This window comes from Eleginops maclovinus, chromosome 12 (genome assembly GCF_036324505.1).
Source record: "Eleginops maclovinus isolate JMC-PN-2008 ecotype Puerto Natales chromosome 12, JC_Emac_rtc_rv5, whole genome shotgun sequence".
Lineage (NCBI taxonomy): Eukaryota > Metazoa > Chordata > Actinopteri > Perciformes > Eleginopidae > Eleginops > Eleginops maclovinus.
The window spans coordinates 21,688,407-21,707,234 of record NC_086360.1 but is presented as its reverse complement, the minus strand read 5'-3'; the positions used below and the strand labels follow the sequence as shown (position 1 = coordinate 21,707,234).

General features: G+C 40.2%; 1 protein-coding gene across 2 annotated transcripts in view; it reads right to left on the bottom strand.

The window, feature by feature from the left end:
* The window catches only part of ssbp2a (single stranded DNA binding protein 2a), a 43,378-nt gene extending 38,507 nt beyond the window's left edge, over positions 1–4,871 (bottom strand). For both annotated transcript variants that reach the window (XM_063896642.1, XM_063896643.1), the window contains exon 1: positions 4,740–4,871. In XM_063896642.1, coding sequence (XP_063752712.1) covers positions 4,740–4,795 — 56 coding nt within the window. In that variant the 5' untranslated portion in view covers positions 4,796–4,871. The remainder of the gene's footprint in view (positions 1–4,739) is intronic.
* Between the last annotated feature and the right edge of the window lie 13,957 nt (positions 4,872–18,828).

Genomic DNA, 18,828 nt, shown 5'->3' with positions numbered 1-18,828 from the left:
TGTGGCCACTTACCAGTGTAAGTGATCCACAGAGAGTCCGATGCATGTAGAGTGCTGAGGTCCGAAACACAGCCATTACGGCGCATTAGACCACGAGCTCCTGCAGGATATCACCTGACCTCCTCTGACCTGGACACCAAAACTTTCTTTCCCTTTACATCTTTCTTTCATTTACTTCTTTTTTTCTACCTCTCAACTGTTAAGCTCCTGCTGGGGTTTAAATTGGTAAGGTCGTTGCTCATGTTTTATACTCTGCTGCTCATTTCACATGCCACGTTGACCGGTAACATGTGTTTATCCCCTGGCTACATTCTTTTATTCATGCTCTAATAAATGGTCCCACTCCCTCTTTCCTCTAACGAGTGTGCCCCTATCATTTCTCAAGGACACTGAAATGTAGTAAACAAGCAGAAAACTCATCAATTACATCCATAGGGTGGCAGCTGGCATGGACAAAATCCGATTCCCTGCACAGTCGATGCGAGGCATTGTGAGCCTACGCTATGTGTGAGCGAAGATACTGCTCTATTTCTATTGTAGTTCTCCTGTAATGCAACTTACTGTCAGAGCCAGAGTGGCAGCCTGAATTGCTTCTGTCGGATAAACACTCCCAGCATGCAATGCTTTGCCTCAGTCTGCGCAATGCTGCATTGGCAGCCTCCTGGCAGGATTCTGAGGTGTCTCGGTTCAGAAGTAGCTGTGTGTGTTTGAATGTATGTGTGCAGAATGATGATCCTTACAGACTAGAAGTGCTAGAGTCTGCACCAGAATTATATTTGGCACCTGAGCTACAGACTGAATAACAACAATGCTTATAATAGTTTTTAAAACTATGACTTTACAGTTTTTCTTATTTATATAATTAATAACAAAAACACAGGTTGTCAAAATTCCACAAAACCATACAGTTGCTCTACATTTTCACACCCAAAACCGTAGAGATAACATAGAGTACTTGCAAGCATGCATGTGTGTGGTTTAAGCACTGTTTGTCCTCATCACACACACAGAAAAGAAAACAAGAATGTGTACTATGTGCTGCAATGCAACTCACTCACGACCACAATCCCAGAACTATGTGGAATGTGTCCTCTAACTGCCAGTCACTGAAACCTACACTCGTTCAACAATTGCAGTACACAGTCAGTGGTCATGTACTGTCACAATGAATCAAAATCAAGTGCAGACGGTAACACAGGTACAGCCAGAGGGAGAGAGAGGGAGAGGAGAGCTGAACAGTGTTGCTGTCTAAGACTCAAAGAGGGTGTTCACTTCGGGAACATACAGTAGGTGTTAAGACAGCTTCATATTCAAATTCACAGGATTAAGGAAAAAACTACTGGCCCAGTTTTCATGACACTTGAAACTTGAAGGCTGTAGCAATTGAATAGCACAGTCACATATTGGAGTGGTTCTGAATGCATTATGTTTTACTTTCATCAACATAACAAACATTTGAGCTGCACTTATGTGCTGTCAGAGTAATTGAGAAATGAATTCCTATCAACTTTAAGGAAACAACTTTTAGCGTGTTACCTAATTGCTCTGAGTAAGGGTTAGGAGCAAATGAATGCAGCATTCGCCTTGGCTACCATTGTAGCTTGCAGACCCCGTTACAGACCCGTACTAAGCATACCTTGCTGCCAACTGGAACTACCTTCTATTGAAGAAATAAACCTTATCATAAGTATTGATAGCAATGTCAGGGACATGGCTTATCGTCTGTTTTACTCTAAACTGAACCATATTTACAAATGTACATTATGCTGTATAGAAGAATACTTCAAATTAGCAATTGGGAACATAATCTTCCCACGAAAATTAGTATTAAAAACAATTCAAGTATGAGGCACTTTGAGCCATTTGAGCAGAATAACTTATTTTGTTTTTACATTTTTCGTATCAAGAATTTTGCAGACCATAAAAAAGGGGACACTGTGAAATTCCATACACTTCTTAAAGAGAGAGAATATAAAACTTCCTGTGTTCTGTTTGGAAAAAGATTTGACATGTTTTAAACCTGCGCCTTAAAAGGTGTTGAATCTTTTGAAAAGTGCTAGTTTTTATATAAATCTACCAACAATGTTATCCCGCTATATTACTTTTCATCTCAAAATATGCAAACTGTAACGAACAGCAGATAAACGCTTATAAAACTGGGTTATTATAACCTGTTGAAGCAAAAAGTGTACTCCCAAAATCATCTGCAGCAAAGACACGCTGCACAAATCAGATTCCTATCGCACACAGAGTTGCACAGAGGTTGGATGCACTTAGAGCGCCTTTACATCTACAAGGGCGAGAAGCCAGAGCCCCGTGTCTGCGGGGGTCCATCCTGAGGTCAATGCTACAACTCTGTAAACTAATGATCCAGCAAATTCCCTCAGTCCTGCTCACTCCCCTCCTCCTTCTCTCCCTGAATCTGTTGTTGCCCTCCGTCTCTCCCACTCTCTGATCCCCCGCTGCGCTGCAGAAATGAGAAACAACTGAAGACTCGGCTGCACTGGGCCTGCTCTACTTCTCTGATACACACCACTGATAAACAAGGCTGCTTGTTAAGAGACTAATGAAACTCTGCCTTGTCGTATTTTTTCCTTTCAAAGCCTTTTCATCTGGTGTTTTCTTGTCACCCAGTCCTTTTCTTTTGTTGTGGCCATTGACGCCCTATGGAACATCAACTACCGCCTGGAAATGTAAACACAGATAACGAAATTATCTGCAACAACAAGGAAGTCCAAACTAAATGTCATGCCAGGCAGTGAGATATGAAAGTAGGAAGTTTTGTGTCTGCAGGAAATATGTAGCCTGTATTGTTCTCGAAGACTTAATTACCAAAATAATCAGTAGAGATCACAGTACATGGTTAATTAACAATAAACAAACTGCGGTTGAAATGTTAAGATTCATACAAAGTCAAGTGTCCATTAATGTTGAACTTCACAAAAAGTAAGTCTTTACCTGATAAAATGTAATGTCTGTTACATCGAATGTATGAACACAGTTTAGATGTTTTCTACAAAAGGCAGCAGGTTTTTCAGTACGTCTGAAAATATGAAGCTAAGACTCTTCATCATAGGTGAACTGAGCTGCTTTGGCTCACTGTCAGGGGACTCCTGAGTAACACTTTCAACAGAATAATAACTAGCTGTACTGCATTTTTCATACAGTACATGCTCACATACACACAAGTACGGGCTTACATGTGTTCACACAGAGTATCTTCCAGGCCTGGAGGAAGGTTTCCATCTTTGCATCTGTCAGTGCATGCATGCAATAAGGCAGCGAAGGAGCCACCTTGTTCACTCCCATCATATCGATTCGGAGATACAGAATGGGGCTCAAGGGATGAAGCTACTCAAACCCACTGTTGACAAACATGAGCGGACTGGATTTAAGAGACAAAATAAATAAGAAACAGTAGCTCGGACCAAGCTAAAGGTGAGACTTTTAATCTACTCTTTTATGGACATATTATTGCAAGGACAAAAAACCTTAAAGGAAGCTCACAGAGGCAACAACTGAGTACTTCAAGTTTAATGCAGTTTATCTTATACCCTAACCCTTTCCCTCTATGTACCCTTATCAGACACAGTCAAAGGCATATCATCAATACCTGTCCCAGCAGATGCTGGTATGCCCCTAGTCATTGCTCGTTCGACCCCAAGCATCCAAAAAGGTAGTGAGCATCCATGCCTGGCTGAATGCAACTGAACAGGGTCTTCACCTTAAAGCACTCTAACACATGATCTGTTGTTCTCTGTGCGTCCAGTTTAGTTTTTACTTATCATGCGGATACAATGTGTTGAAAACTAGCACAAGCAAACGCAAGATGAATACATTTTTGTAACAACCTGTTATTTCCAATAAAACTGTCACTGAGACGTCCAACCCTAAAATTGACTTCATTCTACAATGAAAAACTCACTTGGGTCCAAGTATTTTCTCTTTCCCTGTCAACAAACGGAAAGCACAGTCATGACAAGAAGTTCAATGAAAAAACGCTTATCTTTGACTACATGTATGTAAATAAAAAAAGCGGTATAGATCAGGTTGTATAATGACCAACTATTAAACCAAGCCCGATCGACTGTAACTGTCTCGGCAAAATGAGGAGAGAACATCACTGTCTGCTGTCACAAATGTCATCTACTGTAGCGATGACTGGACTAAAGCAGCGTGGCTTTAAAACGAGACACAGTCCCTTTGCGAAGCGAAACCTCAAAACCATAGACTGTATAAACTACAAAACGCGCAGCCAAATGCTTGGACTTTTTGCCGCTTCCACCGCTGACACACGGTCCTGAATGTCTAGTTTCGCTCCACATGTTTACAAAAATGGCAAAATCGTCCCTATGTCGAAACTGTTTACTAGGCTAAATGTGTATTAAACACGCGTTAAACACAAGCAAACTGCAAATTAATGTTACAAATGAAGCCACTCGGAATTAAATAAAACAAACACATAAATATCAAGACAACACATGAGAGGGAAATCCTGAAATTAACCATTGAGGCAGTGTTACATTTTAACCTGTTCTATCTAACCACAATACATGCCCGCCGACAAAATCTCCATATTCCTCTAAATAAATGAACTTTCCAAGCCTTGCAGAGCTGAGCAGAGAGCTCCATGCCGCTGAGTGAAGCCCTCCCCTACCGCAGCTCGGAGTGTGCTTGCCCCTGGCCGCTCATCAACTTCCCCCACAGCCACGGTTTCCTCCCCCATAAATAAAACTTACTTTTCTCTGGCTTGGCTGTCGGACGGCACGTTGCTACTCTTGCCTTTGGCGTACATGCTTGCAGAGAGCTCCGATTGTCACGCACCTGTCAACCCATCACAACCTCCTTGGGCACAGCCCCGTCACCATGGTGACACAAGCAGCGTCGTCTCCCATTGGATGTCCCGCTGTTCAGGACCGCCCGCTCGCCATGGCAACCACCAGTGAGTGACAGATACATGGCCACGCCTCCATACACGTAGCTCCACCCCTCGCTTCTTTCTCTCTCTCTGCTACACTCTGTCTATTCCTCCCATGTCTGTCTGTCTGTCTTTCTGTCTCCCATAACTTCCCTGGTTGGAAAAGGCTCTCCTGACTAGCTACATACACATACACATACACATACACATACACATACACATACACACACAAACACAAACACATACATCTTCAACCCCTCCCTCTATTCCCATTTCTTAGTACAAGGGGGGATTTGAAACTGTCCAACTAGGATTCTAAACAACTGGCTTTGGCTGTTCCTTTTATAGTCAATCACACCCTCTACCGACGCACACACAGTGCACTGCGCAAACAACTCTTGCAAATATGAAATGCATTTGCATTGGTGTTTATTTACGAAGGTGTTAAGATCTCCAAACATGTGTGGAGAAGAGCATGTTGGGAACAGACCAGCACTACTGAGGGCCTGTAAACAACACACCCAGCATGCACAAGGAGGGTGCAAAAAAAAGCTTCCTGTATATGCTACAAGTACTGCTGCTCTACGTGTTTCCAACTCGTAAGATGGGACGATCAGAGGAGCTGTAGTTATATACTTCAGTGTCGGATAAACCTGATGACCTGTTGATGTAAAAAATACATGTGAATGTTTGATAAACACCTGGATCCTTTTAAAGGCTTCACAATGTCTGAGAGAAGAAGTGATATGAATTGCCAATCATCATGAATGACGCAGGTTTGGAATATTTACAAAAAGAATGACACAGGTCACGATGACTGCAGGAACATAACCTTCTGAAAAGATAACACTGTGTGTGTGTATGTGTGTGTTTTTGGATATGCAGCATGCAAGAAGTGCTACGTCATGCTGCTGTCCAGTCTGGCAGTTAACAGACAGGAAGCTTCACCCCACTGTCACCATGTACTTATCGCAAATCCACTGAGAGAAAGAAGAGTACAAGAGAGAAGAGATGGACCACAGCTTGGTGCAAAAGAACACAACTGACTGTCGTAACAAACACTTGATTCCCAGACAGTAGCAGGCACTGGACAGACATACCACGTGTGTGTGTGTGTGTGTGTGTGTGTGTGTGTGTGTGTGTGTGTGTGTGTGTGTGTGTGTGTGTGTGTGTGTGTGTGTGTGTGGTGTGGGTGTGGGTGTGTGTGTGTGTGTGTGTGTGTGTGTGTGTGTGTGTGTGTGTGTGTGTGTGTGTGTGTGTGTGTGTGTGTGTTAGAAAACGCTTAGGGCATAGCACAGGGGCAGCAGTGTTTATGCTTACGCAATGCTCCCGTGATGTGACCCAGTTGGAATGGATGCACACTGCCTCATTCTCTCTCTCTGTCTCTCCCCCTCTCTCCCTCTCTTCCTCTCCCCCCCCAATCTCACTGCTTCCCCATGTACCAAATGAACCCCCTTCCCTCTGGAGAAAGGCAGAGTCTCTATTTCAGACAAGCAGAACTTTTGGTTTTGGGATGAGTCCCCCGGGGTCGATCACCATGACAACTACTAGCAGGCGATAACCATGTGTTCCAGAGGATAACGGAGTGACGACGAGGAGGAAGAGGAGGAAGAATGAGGAAGAGAGCACACAGACAAGGGGAGATATAAAGGGTAACGGGTCCTCTTTTCTAAAGACATGTCTGGGACATCTGTTTGTTGTTACGTTCCCAGATGCTTCAGATGATATGTGGTGTCATCATATTCATATGTGCATGGATTCAATGATCTGTGATCATCCTAATTGCCAACACTGAAAGGGAAGTGTGGCTTCAACATGACAGAGGCTGTGATTAGATTGAGGGAAACATAGAGTGACACTGATGGGGGGGATATAGATAGATAGATAGATAGATAGATAGATAGATAGATAGATAGATAGATAGATAGATAGATAGATAGATAGATAGATAGATAGATAGATAGATAGATAGATAGATAGATAGATAGATAGATAGATAGATGGATGGATGGATGGATGGATGGATGGATGGATGGATGGATGGATGGATGGATGGATGGATGGATGGATGGATGGATGGATGGATGGATGGATGGATGGATGGATGGATGGATGGATGGATGGATGGATGGATGGATGGATGGATGGATGGATGGATGGATGGATGGATGGATGGATGGATGGATGGATGGATGGATGGATGGATGGATGGATGGATGGATGGATGGATGGATGGATGGATGGATGGATGGATGGATGGATGGATGGATGGATGGATGGATGGATGGATGGATGGATGGATGGATGGATGGATGGATGGATGGATGGATGGATGGATGGATGGATGGATGGATGGATGGATGGATGGATGGATGGATGGATGGATGGATGGATGGATGGATGGATGGATGGATGGATGGATGGATGGATGGATGGATGGATGGATGGATGGATGGATGGATGGATGGATAGATAGATAGATAGATAGATAGATAGATAGATAGATAGATAGATAGATAGATAGATAGATAGATAGATAGATAGATAGACAGACAGATAGATAGACAGACAGATAGAAAGAAGGATAACCACAATTCTGACTGTTAACTAATTGATCAAAACACCAACTATTGTTTCTAAATCCTTTTTCAACTTGAAGTCACCTTCAGGAGGAGGGAAAGTGAGCACAGAAAGTGAGTTATTGGTGTGACACCTGTCTTTCTGCCTTGGTGACTGCCTTACTAGCAGGTTTCCAATTTGGCTAGATTCCCGTGAGTCGTGCTGGCTGAAGGCTGTAGATGTACTCCATTCTAGAGGACTTAGCTCTTTTCCCATTGACTGTGGCCCCATGTAATCTGTGGGCCTGTGGTGACAATCAAAACTAAGCCCCGGCATGTCACACTCCATCACTGAAAAGCACAATTTCTGTCAGGAGAGCAAATGATATGAACCAGAGAGAGAGAGAGAGAGAGAGGCAGAGAGAAGTGAGGATCAGGGGAAAGACACAAATCATCCTGTTGTTTTTCATATCGTATTGCAGAATTAGTTCTACATTACCACCTGACTGTTTCCCTCAAGCTCCACCTGTGAATACTATTCCTGTGTTTGCTATTTTTCTTTTAATAACTTTCCTCTTTCTCTTATCTCCCAAGCCTTGGTTTTTGAAATGGCACAGACAATAGGACCAAGTTAAAAAGCATTAGGAAGAAGTATAGTGAAATAAATAGATGGAAAAGTTCTCATTGTTGTAGCTCCATCAGTAAAATAGCATTACATCCAGTGATGGAAGGAGTACTAGGACCAATTAAAACAATGAATGTACTGCAAAGTGAATATTTAGAACACTTCACCTCTTTTGGCTATGAGCCTTTTTGGTGGAACAGCTAATAGTGCATTTAAGCCGCACACATGCACTGCAACTCTGACATTATCTATATTACTCCAGATTAGCTGTATGTAAGAATGCAAATGTTTGACAGAACATCATACAGACTTTGCCAAACCATTCTTTAAATAATAAGTCCTTGTATGAAGACAGCTGCTCATGGTCCGGGCCATTCACGGACACACTCCTGTTGTGAGCTAAATGTGTGAAAGGGAAACTCCAGACAATGTGCGGACCTGATTCTCCGGGTATTGTCTAGAGTTCACATAAGAAAACGACTATTGACTTTTGAAATGTAAGAGCCCCCTACTGAATAGTTTATTTTGGAAGGGATCACGCGTTACTTTCCACCACAGACCATAAAATCAACACGGCTACATCTGTCAGATAACATCACTCATGTTATTTACTTTCCTATACCACCCTCTTTTCCCGCTCTCCTTTTTCTTTCTCTCCGTCTCTCAGTCCACCCACCTCTCTCAGTTTTGCAGCACCAAGCCATCTGTCTGAGGTCACCTATTTCAAGCTGTCTAGACTCTCAGCACTGTCACTAACAAACAAACCAACACGTTCACTCAAATCTGGTTTAAATCAACACAATAACTGAGAGGCACACAGTGAAATCGAAATGTGCCCAACAATCACAGTCTTCTTGTTACCATTCGTTTTTCCCGTGTCTCACTTTCTCTGTTTTCTCCCGTCACTCATTGACACAAAACTGCATGCAGACTCAGATACAGTAGGTACACACAAACACACACACATACACACAGAAACAAATGATAGATTTACCCTTCTCTAGCTTTACAACAACTGCTTTGGCAGTTAGGCAAACAGCCTTTGTTTACTGAGCCTGTCGATGGGCTATGTAATCGTATATTTCCACTGAGAGTGTCTGTTAGCAAGGACGCTAATTAGCAAACGATTAAGCTCTCAAACAAAGGAGGTTCTTGAGATTAATTGGCGCTGAAGTTTACAAAAGCTTGTGGCTCAGTAAATAATTTAGCATGAGCAATAGTACACCTTGTCACACAGTGTTTCCAGATGAGTAATTGTTGGTGTCAGGACTAAGAATATATCACTGTTCAACAATGGCTGTCTACAGTGGACAGGTAAGTGCTTCGTGGTAGCATGGTAACAATGGCTGTTTCCTTTTCTATTTCATTTTTTAGTCAAAATAAAGACAACATAGGTGCCCTTAGTCTAAGGTAAGGTAAAGTAAGTTATGCAGGGTGAAATATGAAAAATACTATATGCTGTTATGCTTCTTTTCACAGCCCATGTACAGATGCTACAGTGTATTCTTTCCTTCCTTTGAAATCTTTACTGATGTCATTCCTCACGAAATAAACCATGTCTGCAGAAAATGCTTTTACCCCAAAACTGGAAGAAGCTGCTCTACAGAGTAGGCAGCATTGCATGTGCCAGTCCCCCCCCCCCCCCCCCCCCCCCCACACACACACACACACACTTAAGCAGATACATCGTAAGTTTGTCCAATAAGGATTTACAGGGAAAAATACCAAGCAGGCTCACATAACACATACCAAACAAACACGTAGTAAATAATACACAAAGGAAAAAACTCTTTGGTCCAAGTCACTTCTGGTCCAGGGGCGTCTTGAAACTGCCTGCTCCAAACAACATTTGCTGTTCCCTCCTCCCCCCTCCACTTTGCTGATGCAGACGGTGTCCCAACCAGGGGTTTTGTTAACGATGGAAAAAGTTACCAATCACACTTCTAAGACTAGCTAAAAAATAAAAATAAATACAACTTGGAAATTGCTTTCATAAGCAAAATGGCACTCCAATATGGTCTACACAAGCAACTGGCCCCTGGGCGTAATTGAATCAGCAGCGTAAAAAAAGAGGCAACTTACAAGCTGGTAACTCTTGTTTATCTAACGGGAATCAACATGGAAATACTGCAGCCTTGAGATTATCCAGGCAGGGCTGTGGAATAAACTGGGCATTCATGGATAAAAAAACATTTGTTTTCAACCGCTGATGCAACAGGAAAGCAAGAGTAAAAAACATCCTATTAAGCATGTCTAGAAACATTCTACGCCTCACTGATTTAACAGACATCAGAAGTGAAGCTGCCCTGAACATGAAGACCCTGCTGTGCTTACGCCTCTTTCCTGATGCTGGTTAATGCCTGTTAACAAAGTAGCCTGTCGGTTCCTTGCAGGGAATCAACCAATAAATCATTTATTAGAGATAGAATGATGTGTATTGTATGTTTCAATGGTTATCCTATGCTAGCCTGTTGATCACTTCTCTAAAGGATTTTTTCACCACCAACACATATTAAATGGTAGAAAAATACTGACACGGTAGCAGTGTCTATTATTGAGTTGTAAGTTCAAATTAGGAAGGGGGAAAAAAATCTAAAATGTTTAAAAAGACAGAGACAATAGAAAATAAAACTACTGTATAAGAGAGAACAGCATACACTGTATTTGGAAGAGCATTTTGATGCTGATTCATACAGCAATTAGGCATCTGTTAAATGGTTTATTACTAAAAGGGCCTCTGGCATTCCAACTCAACAGATGTTCAGAAATCCTACAGATGATTTCACTTTATTTTGATGACTGAGTTATGCAGTGATGCCACAAAAAAGTGGTGTTAATGGTCATGATGTATATGTTAATATATAAATCCCTACAGGCATTGTAATCATCACTGAATAGTCACAATTTGTCATGATGATTGGAGTATACCTTAAGGGGTTGAAACCCCAACTCTTCTGATTAGGACATGCAAATAGACTTTTCTTATGCATTGTAGATTTCATTTCTTGCGGTTAATTACATTGATGGGATGAAACAGCATTTCATCCAGGGACTAAGCAGAGAAAAAGACCAGTCGAGCCGAGGAGGAAAACTCCATCAAAATTAGATGTATGCACAGCCTTTTTCTGAATTCTGGGCAGGTTTTCCATCGGTGAAATTCCTGATGATCTGAGCTGGGCTGAGCGTGCGCTGGGTGCTGATGTGACTAACAGAACACTCCAGCAGCAGAGCGCTGGTCGGGCTGCTGCAGAGGACTCTGGGTAATAAGGCTGCAGATGAGTGCAAAATGGGAGAGTTGGGGATTGGTTGTGATATGGTGTGTGTGCATGTGTGTGTGTGTGTGTGTGTGTGTGTGTGTGTGTGTGTGTGTGTGTGTGTGTGTGTGTGTGTGTGTGTGTGGGCAAAAGAAACAACACTTCTTATGCCTCCAGCCAAAACCACACTCTCTGATCTGCAATACTGAGATGACCCTGAGCCAGACTTCTCCAAAGGCTACAACATGCTCAAGTAAAAAAACAGACAGCACTGTGGGCATTCTTCAGGTGGTTCACACACTCAGACCTGCACACACACAGATTTTTTTGTTTTTGTTGCTACACTTAAAGGGTCCATTTTAGCATAACGGGAGGTGTATGATTATTACTTTCACTATAGATTTTCTTTCGTCAAGTTATTATCACTTTTCCTTTCATTTTAGTATCGACAGTAAATATTTAAGGATTAAGATGTTAAAGCTGCAAATATCAATATTTAAATGAGTCAACAAATCAAATGACCACTTGTTTATTAATGAGTTTCTCTTGATGATAAAATGGTTTATAACCCTGCAATCCCCCTGAGCTGTATAGAGATTTTCCACATCTTTATTTATTTGTTACTGGCCTGCAGATTTACAGTTTTGGTTCACTCGTGTAGTTTCCACAAACAGCAGGCAGCCGTTTCAAGGAAAAAGCCCTAAAAGCCCACTGAACACTGCCTGACAAGCACCGATAAATCTACATTTATTGCTTTCTGCCCAGTGTCTTTTTCTATACTACCACTTGGGGCCACTATAGTCACAAATCTTCAAATTCTTCACTTTAGGACTTTAATATGAAATGGTAACAGGGTGTACGGTGTTTTTTGATTAAACAAAACACCGTATCCTGTTTTGTCACTTTTAAAATCTGTCACAATTGCAATTAACAGCAAAAAACTTAAATTAAACTTGTTTTAAATTGGGTTTCTTTAGCCTTGTTTTGAACTCATTCTCCCTAATGCTCACTCTCCCCATGTTTAGAGAGACAGAAGGGGAGAATGGTCCCAAACATCATAATGCACCATGTGCACAAAATATACTGGAAAAAAATAAGGTATTTTTTATTTGTTATTACAATTTGTCTTTTATGGTGTTTTAGTGTCTCATAATGCGATCAAGCTGCACTCTACTTAAACAGGAAATGAGAACAAGTTGAATATGAGTCAGGGATATAGTAGTGAGTGATGACCTCGCTTTTTTCACTGAGTCATGAAGTGGAATTTAGAGGGGAGATCAACTGGATTGGATTTCAAAGATCTCTGTCATAGGCTGAAAGATATGTTATGAAAAAGCCGGACAGCTCAAGGCAAATATTTGACCCGGTTTTGATGGACAACTCTCTAATTCACCAGTAGCCATGCTTCTAGTGGTGACTTATAGAGTGAGCAGCTTAGAGCATAGTGTGCATGCCTTTTGCACCTGTACTTTTGTGTTTGTAAAGAAACAAACACATTCAGTGCAGTCAAGAATAGAAACAATAGATAAAAAGTCATTTAACGGGTCATGGGTCAATCGTACTTACACTAGTACATTTCCACAATTTAAAAATGTATATTTGTCCAATACTTTTGCTTATAACCAAAACATGTATGACAATATTTCTCACTATAGCATGGTCACATTGGCATTAAGTCTTAAAGTATTTGGGAATCTCAAATACAAGCCTTCATGTAGCCACAATTCATTTGATATTAAAGACAAAAAAAAAGACTCAAAAGTCAAACATAATGCCTTCTTCTGTTAGAAGGACAAAGTCAAAAGGAAAATCAGTTTCCATAAATTATATCAAAAGAGCTTACATGGCACTTATCTGAAAAGCCCATATTTCACGGGTAGATCATTAGGTATCATGAACTTAATCTTTTATATATCTCAGCTAAAGTGGGATAAAGCGGGCAGTAATAGTATCAGGGGATAAAAGTGTATTCTTGCAAGTAAGAGTTCAGATTTAAACATAAAGCATACACAAACCATTCAATTATACCTCTGTGCATCATAATCTCTTTCTATCTGCTCTCAGGTAACACAGTTTATTATAGCTCCATTTCAAATGCCAAACATTCATAGTCAAATACAGACTTGTCTCATGATATCAATTATTTTTAATTCGACAGCATCAAACACGCTACACTACATGGAAAGAATACTCGCTGCAGACACCAACAGAGCAGCATCAGAACATTTAGTTTCGAGGCTTACAGTACAGCCAGCTGAAATAGAAGAGTGATCAGGCTCTGCCTTTGGAGCACCGGTGTCTTCATGCTTCACTGCATGCTTTAAAAGAGAGAGGGTTGCTCTGTTCCTCGCCGAGGTCTCTGGAAGGTGAACGGTAATTGCTGAGGGAGGATTTAGCCTGACGATGGAACAAAGCACCTCTTTTGTTTTACTTAGGTAACTTGTATACTCTGAGATAAAGTACTACTTTAGACATGAACTTAGACACAAATAAAACAGGGGCTGGCATTTTGAGTAAGTGTGTTGTGGTGTTTGTGTGTTAACCGCAGGGAGAGAGACAGTCAGACTGACTGACAGAGACAGATTTGTACATGTAGACAACATTACAAGACTACATGCTGTGTCTGACTCATTAGCTGCAGAGCTGGTCCTGTGGTAATGACATCATGGTGGCAGTATTAACTTTTAAAGTCTGACCGCAGGCTGAGCAAACTGTGATGCTCTTTGAAAAAGGATTCTTTCACTCTGACTTCATCGTGTGGTTAACTTTTCAGGAAACCACAAACAGGTCTTCTCCTATTGTTTGACTGCTATATAACAGGTTAATGGATGGACAGATAGACAGACATGGATTTAGAGACTCTGTCACACACACCACAGATGATGATATATATGCAGAAAGAGTTTAATTCGATTTGTTAGATATACAATTACATAATGGACAGACTGTGCTTTACTTTCTGAAAGAGAAAACAACTTTACATAATATTGAAATTGGACAGCTCAGAGAAAAAGGATGTTAAACATTTGGATGCACAAGTTTTTGAAGAGACTACATTTTTTCCTAGTCATTTTAACCTGGGCATTGATCAGTCAGAGGGTGATAAAGATGTTGGCTCTAGCTGGTTGTCAGATTTTTTCGAAACCCCTCCTGAGCCTCCTCAGTCCTGACCGGCATTGTTTGTGGAGAAGAAAGCTATCAGAGGATCTGCACGAGATTAGGGTAGCCAACTCTTTCCTCTGCGGCTTCCTGTTTGGCTGCAGGAATTCTTTTAGCAAGTGAAAAAAAAAGAAGCCACATAACTGCACACATCTGAAATAGTTAACCCTTTCCTATTGACAAAATCATTGGAAGAATCAAAAACTCCACACACCATGAAATGTGCTAGCTTGATTCAGTCAGAAGGTAATCTCCCAGCACCTCTAAATCTAACTTAATAAGCACAATATTTCTCGTCTGTTTTAGGGAAAAACTGAAGAAAATATTGTTATGTGTAAGATTATATCCTGTCTCGTTGTCACCATGAAGTTGCCAGGCAACCAGAGGAGACTCCAGGATGTCACTGCTTCCCAGCAGGATATAGCTCTGCACGTAACCCCCAGCAAATATTTTTTGTTTATAAAATAAACAAACAGTATGATATGTTATTAGTGAGCTCAAGAAATACACTTAAATGCAAGAATAACAATGTTGTTGTGGAAGTGTTTTCAATAGTGCCGCATTGTGGAGGCATGCGAAGAAACAAAGTTGTCTTTAGGAGGTCAGAGTAACACAGCGCCAATAATTACAAACGGTCCTTTTAAAAATGAACTATGCCTTTAAAAATTAGCCACACTATTTTTCTATTGGACAGAGCCTGACTAGCCGTTTCTCCTGTTTCCATGGGTTATGCTAAGCTAATAGAGCTAGCTGCTGAGGTAACTTTGCACTTGACAAACAATTATCAATCTCATGACAATAAAGCACATTTGCCTAATTTCTAAAATGCCTAAACTATTGCTCTATGTTTTAAGAAATAGTTGCCACATGTAAGACATGGCATAACCCATAAAATACCTTCCAAAAATATCAGTGTCATTCAAATGCATCACATCTATTTTCTATCTTTCCCTTTCCAAAACAGTTTCCCTGCAGTGCACCCACCCTCTTGCTGTCTGTCTTTTCTGTCTTTCCACTGACCCACCACCTTTCGTACCCCCTTTCCGTGTGACTTTTTTCAGTCCCCCTCCTGTCTCCCTTCTCCTTCACTTTCCCTCCTTGTTTTCATCGCCATACACTTTCCTCTATCAGAATTGCAAATGGCAGAAGTGCCGACTGCCAGTGGAGCTCCTCAATGTCATTAGAGCTGACCCTGTGGATTAACGGGAGGAGAGAGGCGGTGTGTAGGAACTACAGATCAATAACGCAGCTTATCCTCTGGGTTCTTTTACTTCACTTTGGATTTAGATCTGACAAGCTGAAACGTCTACTTTGTTACTATACACCAAATAGTAGGGACATAGTACAAATATAAATGGTTATGCAAATATTAAAGAGCAATTTAGAGGGGAAAAAAATGAAAGAAATACTCTGTTTGGGCTCATATGAAATAATAGACTGATTGATGGTGAAACAAGTTGCATATACCAGCTGCTACATTAAAGCTGATGATGGCTGTTAATAAGATTCAGAGAGCAGAAATAATATCATTATTACTTATTACTAGTATGTTTGGGATGTAGTCAAACAACGTCAAGAAAAATTGAAGAAAATTAAGTTGTCAAATTGATGTAACTCCACCAGTAATGGACACGACAAGATCAAAATACCAACCTACTACGGGTGGATGATCCAATTAACAAGCAATGTGATATCTATGAGATAAATAAAAAGATAGATGTGTGTGTATGTGTGTGTGTGTGTGTGTGTGTGTGTGTGTGTGTGTGTGTGTATCTGTCATACTGTGTGTGGTTGGTTTACCGAGTTGGCAGGCAGAGTCAAGTCACCGTGAGCTCAACTAAACCTGATAGCTGCCCTGATCAGAGACAGCTTAAGCCAAAGCCTGTTATAAATGGTGTGTGTGTGTGTGTGTGTGTGTGTGTGTGTGTGTGTGTGTGTGTGTGTGTGTGTGTGTGTGTGTGTGTGTGTGTGTGTGTGTGTGTGTGTGTGTGTGTGTGTGCGCGCACAACAGATCTATTGTTGGTTAGACAGTTTTACTAGATCGCAAAATCTGCCATCTACATTTAAATTAAAAATGTACAAACACCTTAACCTCTCAGGAGTTTATGTTACAGAAAACCTGACCTGTGGGCATTTAAGACATCAAGATTATAATCACAAAATGTATTATTTCAAATTGTCAATTGATTATTTTTCCTTACTATTACTATGCCCTTTTTGATGATTAAATGTCAATTACAAAGACAGGGCTGTTATGTGACCGTTTATCAATAAGCTAAACTCCAGGAGTGTTCAGAGTAATCCTTAACAACGTTAGAGCAGCTGGGACTATATCAAGAATAAACTTGTTCTACTGTTTATTAGCTTAAATGTTAAGTGTACTGTATGAGTAGCTAATGGACAGTAAGACTGAATAATAGACAGTGATGATTAAAGTTTGTTGAGTAAAGCGACCTCTTTGACATTTCACTGTTTCAAAGCAGTCAAAGTATTACATCAAGCTCAAGATTCTTATTTACATATCACAAGCTGTCATGTCAAACATTTAATTAGATAAAGTGCCACATATAAACAATCGGCAGATTAATACATACTATAAAGACAAGGGATTGAGGTTTTACAAACGTTGTACTAGAAGTTTGCTGGAATGGAAATAGCTTCTTGAAAATGTAACGTTCCTGATTTCCTGGACAATAAATAAATAAGGTAATACTACTGGAAAGTGCTTTTAAAAGTGGTTTAGTGCTTACTAATTCTGATCCAGTGTCTGTGCGTTAAATAAGATTCAACATAAAGTAGAGACGCACCACCAAAGGGGGAATTCAGTATGATATGCATTGCTTCCATACATCTATAACAGCACAAAAATAATATCTGACAAGCCATTTGAACAATATGTTTTGCCTCACTACACTGCAAAGAATATATACAATTTTAGAGGAAACTACTAACAGGTAAACGAATCTTTCAAACAGAGCATTGGAGCAGGTTTGAAAAGATATGCGGTCAAGTTAACTTGTGCTTTATGTGCTTTGTGCTGTCAGTTTTAATCAGTCATCATCAGCATTATATGCTGTATTGTGTATCATAAACCTATGAGGGGCAGTTAAAGCACTTGTTATCCAAGCATTACAAAACATTATGTTCAAAGTGCTGCTGTAAAGCTTTTTCCAGGAGTTAATTGATCTGCAGCCTGAAGAAACATGGCAATTATTATTATTATTAGTTTGTTATGACAAGTTATGTTGTCAGTAAGTTCTGTATGGTTATGTTATATACTTTATGATGCATTGTGAATGATAGTGTGTTATATTAGGTATTTAGTGCCATCTGGTGGTTGAACAATTACAGGATCATTTCACCCAAATAATACAAAAATAATAAAAACAATCTCATTTAGCCATAAAGACACCAAGGGGTGCCAGTAGCTTTTATAATATTTGTATATTTTAGTCAACCCTGAGATGACAATAACATTTAAATGAATAGCATTTGTTTACCGTGACAAACAATCCTGAAACACAGACACGAAAGTTCTTTCTATTTAAAAGCGGGAAAAAATAGTGCATTTTGTATTGGTGTGGTGTCCCAAATCTCAGAGACCAATATCAGAAAAACCTGAAAACATGTTAAGAGTTCAGTATACACCTGAGTTCTAGACCACATTCATTTTGAGTCATGCCGTCTTTTTTGCTTAGAATGTACATTACTTTTCACATCCAAAAACGTGCTGTCAAAGTTTTTGAACATGTTTTACACATGTTGCAAAACACTCCTTCTTATGATCAAACTACACTGATCAAAAATAGATGTAGTTGAGCAAAAACAACACTTTACTGTACATTTACTGAATTGTGGTTCATAGAAGTAGCAGAAAATACACACTAAAGTTAAGTAGAAGTATGCTACCAAAGAAATGTACTTGAGGTAATGGTAATAGCCGCTTTTGTCTTCAAGTAAATGTAAAAAGGTGGGAGAAGTACTCAGATCTTGTACTTGAGTAGAAGTATACTCTGTTACAAGTACAAGTCCTACAATCAAAATGTTACTCAAGTAAAAGTACGAAAGTGTTAGCATAAAAATATACTAAATGTACCAAAAGCAAGAGTGGTCATTATACAAATTGGTCAATTTCAGAATAATATGTATTATAAGTTTTTATTATAAATATTAATGCATTATGGTGTTTATCAAAGCTGTGGTAAAGGTGCAGCACTTTAATGACTTTGTATACTACAGGGTAGCTTGTGGATTTTCTCCAGGTGTAACTAAAGTCTTATTTAAGTGTTGATTATTTCACATTATTAATCCAAA